Source organism: Camellia sinensis, chromosome 6, assembly GCF_055761805.1.
Source record: "Camellia sinensis isolate YWXY chromosome 6, ASM5576180v1, whole genome shotgun sequence".
NCBI classification, from domain to species: Eukaryota; Viridiplantae; Streptophyta; class Magnoliopsida; order Ericales; family Theaceae; genus Camellia; species Camellia sinensis.
The window spans coordinates 185257613-185266743 of NC_138966.1; the positions used below are offsets into that span (position 1 = coordinate 185257613).

The following is a 9131-nucleotide window of genomic DNA, read 5'->3' on the forward strand; positions in this document are numbered from 1 at the left end:
TTGTATTTAAAGTTTATTTTTTGTGTGTCAACCATCTTAATTTGGCATATACTTGTATGTCTTATTCAATACAGGATGAGTTTAATCGTCAACTCTCTATGCTACCTGAGGATGGTCGGACTTTGGAGGCTAGGAATGCCATTTTCCATGAGTTGATAGGTCATGACGGACATGGATATTGTCGCACATACGGGCGAATTGTGCCTCGGAGAGCGGTGTATAAAGATGGTGCTGGGCCATCACAATCAACACCCCAGCCATCGACTATTGATCAGATCACGCAGAAGGTTCGTGCAGAGCTAAGGGATGAGTTGAGGGAGGAGCTGCGAGCAGAGTTCTCTACACATTTATAGCAGATGAGAGCTGAGATGATGGCCTTAGTGTCATAGGGGGCAAGTGTGGATCCCAACAGACAGGTTCGATATAAATTAAATTGTTTGATAGTTCAATTTTCACACAAGATTATGTATAAAATTCGAATATGATTACCACACTATGTATTGACTATCATAGGTTCCTGATGCATCGAGTGGCCACCGGGCATTTAGGGAATCTGCAGAAGACGAGAATCCATATACACCACCACCAGAAGATCAGGTATAAAATGTATCTTTGCATTCTAAGCTAAAATGTATCTTTGCATAATTTTGAGTTAACACCCCAAAATCACCAAACGGCATCGGTTTAGCATGAAACTTGGCACACACGACCGCCTAGGCACGAGAGACTTGTGGGAGAAGACGGGGCTCGAATCGGGTTCCCGGTTTGGGAGTTAGAGTCGGATTTCACTTTAGGCAAACTAGTTCCTTAAGAAACTTGAACTCGAGGAGTTAACGCCCCAAAATCACCAAACGGCGTCGGTTTAGCACGAAACTTGGCACACACGACTGACTAGGCACGAGAGACTTGTGGAAGAAGACGGGGCTCGAATCGGGTTCCCGGTTTGGGAGTTTGAGCCGGATTTCACTTTAGGCAAACTAGTTCCTTAAGAAACTTGAATTCGAGGAGTTAACGCCCCAAAATCACCAAACGGCGTTGGTTTAGCACGAAACTTGGCACACACGACCGCCTAGGCACGAGAGACTTGTGGGAGAAGACGGGGCTCGAATCGGGTTCCCGGTTTGGGAGTTAGAGCCAGATTTCACTTTAGGCAAACTAATTCCTTAAGAAACTTGAATTCGAGGAGTTAACGCCCCAAAATCACCAAACGACGTCGGTTTAGCACGAAACTTGGCACACACGACCGCCTAGGCACGAGAGACTTGTGGGAGAAGACGGGGCTCGAATCGGGTTCTCGGTTTGGGAGTTAGAGCCGGATTTCACTTTAGGCAAACTAGTTCCTTAAGAAACTTGAATTCGAGGAGTTAACGCCCCAAAATCACCAAACAACGTCGGTTTAGCACGAAACTTGGCACACACGACCGCCTAGGCACGAGAGACTTGTGGGAGAAGACGGGGCTCGAATCGGGTTCCCGGTTTGAGAGTTAGAGCCGGATTTCACTTTAGGCAAACTAGTTCCTTAAGAAACTTGAATTCGAGGAGTTAACGCCCCAAAATCACCAAACGGCGTCGGTTTAGCACGAAACTTGGCACACACGACCGCCTAGGCACGAGAGACTTGTGGGAGAAGACGGGGCTCGAATCGGGTTCCCGGTTTGGGAGTTTGAGCCGGATTTCACTTTAGGCAAACTAGTTCTTTAAAAAACTTGAATTCGAGGAGTTAACGCCCCAAAATCACCAAACGGCGTCGGTTTAGCACGAAACTTGGCACACACGACCGCCTAGGCACGAGAGACTTGTGGGAGAAGACGGGGCTCGAATCGGGTTCCCGGTTTGGGAGTTTGAGCCGGATTTCACTAAACTATCTTTCTAATTATATGGTAGTTAATTTTTTTATATTTTTCTGTAATTAAAATATTACCACCATTATATTGTTATTAATTATTTTTATTTTGTTTTTTTCAGATATTTCCTGAGTAGCAGTTTGCTTCGCGTGGAATGTGGGCGCGTAAAGATTATGACCAACTTCTGTTTTTGTAACTCGCGAATGAATCAAGACGAAAACTTTTGGTTTTGATTTTGATTTATGTTATTTAAATTTGTGACCAACATTATGTATGTATTATGTGACCAAGATTAGGAATTTTTATCATTTGCCAACTTTTGTTTATGTATAGATTTATATTATTATGTCATTTTTTGATTTTTTTTAAGCTATTTTTCATTTGCCAACGTTAGTTATTTTATTTATGTATTTATATTATTATATCATTTGCCAACATTACAGGTTATTTTTATATTTTAAATAATTGTAAAATAGGGATTTTTTTTTTTTTTTGTAATTTTTTTTGAGACGGCAGAACACCCTGTCGCAAAAAAAAAAAAAAAAAAAAAAAAGGCTGTGCCAGGCTTTTTTGCGACGGCAGCCATACCATCGCAAAAGGTGTAGAATTTATTTGAGAAACAAGGCTTTAGCGACGGTGAAATTTCCGTCGCCAATAGTCATAAACGCCACATTTTTTGCGGCGGCATTTTTTGCGACGGAATTTTGCCGTCGGCAAAATCTCATTAGCGACGGAAAGCTTGTGCCGTCGCAAAAAAGCCCAGATCTTCATCCACTATCGGCGACAGATATTTGCCGTCGCAAAAAAGAAATATTCCCGTCGCAAAAACAATAGCGACAGCAAGTGCCGTCGCTAAAGGTCTTTTGCAACCCCCCTTGTTGCGACCCCCACTTGCCGTCGCAAAAAAAAAAAATTTACCGTCGCAAATAGCTTTTGAGACGGCGTTTGGATTATTTACGACGGCGTTTTGCCGTCGCAAAAAAAAAAAAATTTTGTAGTGATATGAACTAAAAAAACTAGTATGTTTGGAATGACTTTTTAATTTTTTACGAAAAGATGTACAAAAAGTAAAGAGAGAAAAAAATCTTTCACTTTTTGGTATGGGTTGTTGACTTTTTGACTAATTTAATAACTTTTTGACTTTTTGATTAAAAAAGAAGGTTCCCAAATGAGGCCTTAGTACTGATGCTAGCAACTAAAAATAATTTTATTTATCCACATACAACATGCAAGAGTTATATGGCTGTATTATACAAATAAAAAATAAAAAATAAAATAAAAAGTTAACTTTTAATCATGCTTCCATGAACCATACATAACATTAAGCCTGTGTTTGGCAAGGGCTTTTTCAGGCTTTTTTGGCTATTTTAGCCACAAAAAACAAAATAGGCTATTTTAGCCATAACAAACAAAACATCACATCCAACCTATAATCATTACATTCTTCTCTCACAAAAAAAGTCAAAAAAGCCAAAAAGCCAAAAAGCCCTTCCCAAACCAAGCTTTTTAGCCCAGGCTAAAATAGCCAAAAAAGTCAAAAAGCCAAAAAGCCAACCCACTTCCCAAACGGAGGCTAAGACATGTTATTTTTATTTTTATTTTTTTAGGAATAGCATTTTAAGACATTAAACGCACAACATACAAGACCCTAAATACAAATACTAACGATACACTCATCAGTGGGCCCGAAATTCAATGAGCTTGAAGTGGGACCCCAATCTTCACAATGTAGTTCTTCCTCGCCGGGTGATCCTCCTGCGGACGATTGTACGCCGTCCACACCGGCTCTCCCACAAACAACCTCATCAGCTGCACCCATAAATATAATCAAGGAAATTTTTTAAAAATAACCATAAATTTTATAAATATCAATGATTAGAATCATAATTTTTTTATTTATAAATTTGTAATAATTTTCTGAAATTATAATTGAATGATAATTTTTTTTATATCAATTAACGATTTTGATCAAACCATTTGACCTTAACTAATGAGTAGTTTTGAATGTTCTAAATAAGTATATTTTTTAAATTTTTATAAAAAAAAATATATAAAAAAATAAGTAGAAAAGTAAAGACGAAGTATTGATAAATGTTGATTGATGTGACCTAAATAAGTGTATATATATATAAAAAAAAAACTTTTTTAATGTATGACAAACAAGCACTAAATCAAAATTCACTTATGATCGATCAAAAACTAAATAATTAAACTTAAAAACATTTTCACTTCACTAAGTTTTTAAAAAAAATTATGTATATTAAAAGTGGTCATCAAAAATAAAAAATAACACAATATTCATATTTTAAAAATAAAAAATATAATTAAATCTTATTTATATATTTATTATCTACTAGTGACGTCATCAAAAATGGTCTTACTACAAATGAAACATTTCACTAAGTTGTCATTAAGTTAAAAAATAGTGCCAAATTATTAGGAATCTCAATGTAATTTTTAAATATTTTTTTACATTTTTACATATATCAAGGCTAACAATTATCCATTCAGGGATCAGTAGCAATTTTTTATTATTAAATATTAACAAATTTAAAAAAAACACGCACACACAAATTATATGTTATAATAACTTAATAATTTTTTATGATAATCATATGTTTTTTTTTTTAATCAAATGTTTATGTATTTTTTATTTTATTTTTTTGACCTTGACGTAGTTAGAGGTATCGAGAGTGAAGCGATGGTAAATTCCAGCGGGCAAGACAATGAGATCGCCGGCCTTAATCCAGATGCGAATCCAACGGTCGTTCTTGTCCCTCACATCGAAATACCCACTCCCCTCCAAGCAGTACCGAATCTCTTCGTCTCCATGGATGTGCTCCGTGTAGAAGTTCCTCAGCTTCTCTTCGTAATTCTCCATTTTCTCAGGACACAGGTCCAACATATCCTTCAATTCAAACCAAAACAACAACACAAAAAGCAATATGCATATTACTAATTCATTCATGTCCTGAATCGGAAATTTTGGGGAATAATTGAATAGTAAGGGAGTACTACTGTGTAACTGTAGCCTCTGTCTTCTCTGATCTTCTTCAATTCCTCGTCGTTTTCGTAGTGCTTTGGGTTTAAATGCCAGTATAGCACGCCCAGGTCTGTGCCACAATTAATTCATCAGACAGATGTATATGCGCTTAGAGAGAGAGAGATAAAGAGAGAGAGAGAGAGACCTGCTAAGTGGTGGAGTGAAACGAACTCTTTAGGGTTGCGATGATGAGGGAGCCTCCGATCCTCATCGTTCTCTTCCATGAACCATGCCTATTATACATAGATTTTTATTTTATTTATTAGTAACACATAAAACTGTGAAGTAAAATTTTGATCGATTGAGAGAGGGAGTAGTGACCTCAATCGCCATGAGAGTAAACACGCAGTCCTCCAAGAACTTGAGCTGAATTTGGAGTGTAGAAGAGCGCAAGCTGATTAAACGTCAAGGAGGGACCTTATTAATCTCGATGGTGCTGCACAAAAATCAGTTTGTGATTCGGGATTTACCACGTGTACGGCTCATTTCAATTGCTATTTTGTGGCATGTGTTTCTTTGTATGCCTATCTCTCTCTCCTCTGGTAAAATATCTTCTTTATTTTTTTAGTCTGATTTTTGAATTAATTTAATTTGACTAAATTAATTCTCTTTGGAACACACTTTTTAACTTTTTTTTTTTTAAGAGAAAAATTAATATAATTATAAATTTAATATGACTTTTTATTTTATTGACTTAATTAATCTATTTTACCTTTTAGTGTTTTTCTAGTTTGACTACAAATCTAATTCACTTGTCAAACTAGAGTTAAAAGTGAAGCGTTAATACAATTATTTATTTATTTATTTAAATTTAGGTATCAAACATTTTATACATTTTATAAAATATCAAACTACAAATCTAATTCACTTGTCAAACTAGAGTTAAAAGTGAAGCGTTAATACAATTTATTTATTTATTTATTTAAATTTAGGTATCAAACATTTTATACATTTTATAAAATATCAACAATGTATTAATTTAATGAATTTTACCTTTTCAAACAAGTTTAGACACACTTATTTATAAGTCATTTTTCAAACACTTATAGTAGGTTAAGTCATATGTAATTTTTTACAGAGTCTCAAGTCCTATTTAGATAAGAATGTATTTCACAATATCCTACATAAACGTAACGTGATGTGACACTTACATGAGCATCTCCAACCGTAGTAGGCATTTTACCTATCTAAATATTACTATAAAGTATATATTTTATTTTGCCTATCAACTGTTTTATGTTTTTACTCCAACCATACTCTTTGTTTTATCTATTTATCCAAATACTATTAATTTTATAGAATGTCACGTCAACAACAAAGATGGAGAGAAATAATCCTAATGATTGAATACATTTTTGCCTAGCGTTGAAGGCTAGCTACATGTAGCTAGTGAATATGAGTTGAGCCAAAATGCCTAATCATATGCCTAGTGCATTGGAATTGAAAAAAGTGAATCACACTAGGCATTTTAACTAACAAGTATTATATGCCTAGTGCATTGGAGATGCTCTAACGTGACACCTATATAAACGTAACGTAACGTGACACCTACATAAACGTAACATGACACCTACATAAACGTAGCGTAACGCGTGTACGTAGCGTAACGTACGTTTATGTAGGTGTCATGTTACGTTTATATAGGTGTCACGTTATGTTACGTTTTTGGTAACATTCAATTTCCTATATATGGTTTTACTATTATTTATGATATTAACAATTAATATTGAGGGTAAATGTATCAACAAACTTCCCACAGGGCTTGTGGGAACATAAATTTTTTAATATGAACATATGTAGCATAAGTCTCCTTAATAGGACTTATAAATAATTTTCTCATAATATTACACCTAATTGTACACCAAAAAAAAAAAAATTTGGTGACGATCTACAAAATTTACTACACAGATTTGGGCCTTGAATATATTTAGCTCATTTTGGGCTCATGTTTTTGAACAACTTCAGCTGAATAACATTAGCCCATAGCAACTATGGCCATCCTTGCTGGGTTCAAAACTCTTTTAACCCAAACCCATGAACAAGTTTGCTTCTTCGTTTTATTTTGTTAAAAATGTTTTAAACAGAATTCTTCACCGAAATAATAATATCAAAGTGACATTTATACAATTAAGAACTATGTTGGAAGGCACTTTGTCTAAATGGTTGTGTTACCACTACAGGAAATATAGTATTTAACGACGTTTATTTAACGGCGTTTTTTTAAACGTCACTGTTTTTAACATTTAACGGCGTTTTATAAACGTCGCATTTTATTTTGACTAAAACGGTACCGTTTAAGGAATTGAAGTCGTTTTTTGAACGCCTTCACATGTGTTAGAATAATATGTTTTTCCTCGCTCTCACTCTTATAGTCTCTGAGAATCAGGACCCTGCTCTCTCTCTCTCTCTCTCTTCAAGCCTCATTTTGAATCTGGGAAACCTTCAGTCTCAGAGAAACCAATCCCGCAAATCTCTCATTCACCCGATCGCTCGCTCTCTCTCCAAACCCTTCAGTCTCAGAGATTACGATTCAACCTTCTTCAGCTCGATTTCATCTCAGATCCAATCTCAGAGTGATTTCGATTTCGAAGTTCTCTCTCTCTCTCGATTTCGAAGCTCCACCGCCACCACATCTGCATCGTTGACTAAGGTAAGCACCACCGTCTACAATCTCAATTTCGTATTCTCTCTCTCTTGCTCTCTCTCTCTCTCTCTCTCTCTCTCAAGCTCTTCTTTCCGTCGATTGTTCTCCTAGGGTTTACATATGTTTAAGATTTGAGATTTGCGATTTCTTTTCCAAAAACATATGTTTCAGATCTGAGATTTCTCATTCAAAAATATGTTTGAGATTTGAGATTTCTTATTCAAAAACACATGTTTTAGATCTAAGATTTCTCATTCAAAAATATTTGTTTGAGATTTGAAATGAAAGAAATTTACCAACTGTAAATTAGGCAAATTGTAGGAAGAACTTGTGAAATTAGAAATTTACCAGATCTGGAATGAAAGAAAGGGATAATTTGTAGGAAGTACTTGTGAAATAGCCCTCATTCACCAACAGTAAAAGATGTAATTATTAAATAAAAAACAGAACCTAATATGTAATTAGGCAAATTGTAAGGAGATATTGTTAATTTACCCTTAAATTTATTTATTGGAAAATGAGCAAATTAATCAGGAGCACTAGAAAATGCTCACAAATATTAAGCATACTTTAGAATACATTTGAGAGCCCTTTTAAGATAATTAGCACTGTTACAAGCCACAACCAAAACTGGAGCCTAGTAATTCAGAAAAGATGGATGCATATGTGATGACTTTTAGACAGAAAAATAAATAAATAAATTAGAAGAATTAAAATGATAACATTACAACTATAAAATTACAAACAAAAAAGCACAAATGAAAAATGTGCAGGGGAATAATGTAATAGCCTAAGAATTTGAGCCAAGTTTTTCAATTGTGTTGAACAACTACACCTCAAATGGTGTTTTTTTTTTATATGCTTAGAAGTCGTTTACTTGGTTCGTTTACTTTGTTCTCAAGGGAAAAAAAACAAGTGAATTGAGTTCATGTGAAGCAAGTGATGTTTTTTTTGTTATCAAGTTTTGACTTATTGACAATGTCTATTTTGTAGCTTATATGCTTAGAAGCCGTTTACTTGGTTCTTTTTCCATTTTTCATATTTTTGTACAATGCCTTTTCTTTTCTTTTTAATAGATGTTAATGTAATTGGAGTTGCAAATATTTCACTTATTAATGGATCCATTCTCATTGGGATTTTTTGTCAAACGGGTGTTAATAGGAGTAATAATAGTAATAGTTGTGAATGTAATAATCTTTTGGAAGACAATGAAGCATTAAGATTCAGTCTCCAAATCTCTTTATTCTAATGTATATTTAGTTGTACGAATGTCTTCAGATTTTCTACTTCTCAATATTATATGATTGAAAATATATTAGAACAAATGGACACAACAAAAATTTGCTGGCCTAGTTTGGCGTTCAGTTCAAGACATCTTAATTGCTATTACATCTATGTGTGTGTATTCATTTGAGGACTTGATGGGTAATACATGCAGTTGCAGTGTTGGTGTTTGCATTTAATTATTGTCTGGGATAAATTTTAGGGGAATATTGTACCTATAAATATATAAGTTTCCAAATGAAATTTTGTTGATGGATACTATAATTCCTTATTGGTACAATTATTTTACTTACATCACTGTAGAAAAGTTGGCTCG

General features: G+C 34.6%; 1 protein-coding gene across 1 annotated transcript; it reads right to left on the bottom strand.

Annotated features, from left to right (window-relative positions):
- Positions 1–3027: 3027 nt before the first annotated feature.
- Positions 3028–5418, bottom strand: ARD4 (RmlC-like cupins superfamily protein). Its single transcript, XM_082875653.1, has 6 exons — positions 5209–5418; positions 5033–5120; positions 4863–4957; positions 4513–4752; positions 3419–3653; positions 3028–3166 (listed from the first exon to the last, which is right to left on the bottom strand). The coding sequence occupies exons 1-5, from the start codon at positions 5218–5220 to the stop codon at positions 3537–3539; spliced, it is 552 nt and encodes a 183-aa protein (XP_082731779.1). The 5' UTR covers positions 5221–5418; the 3' UTR covers positions 3028–3166; positions 3419–3536.
- Positions 5419–9131: the final 3713 nt, after the last annotated feature.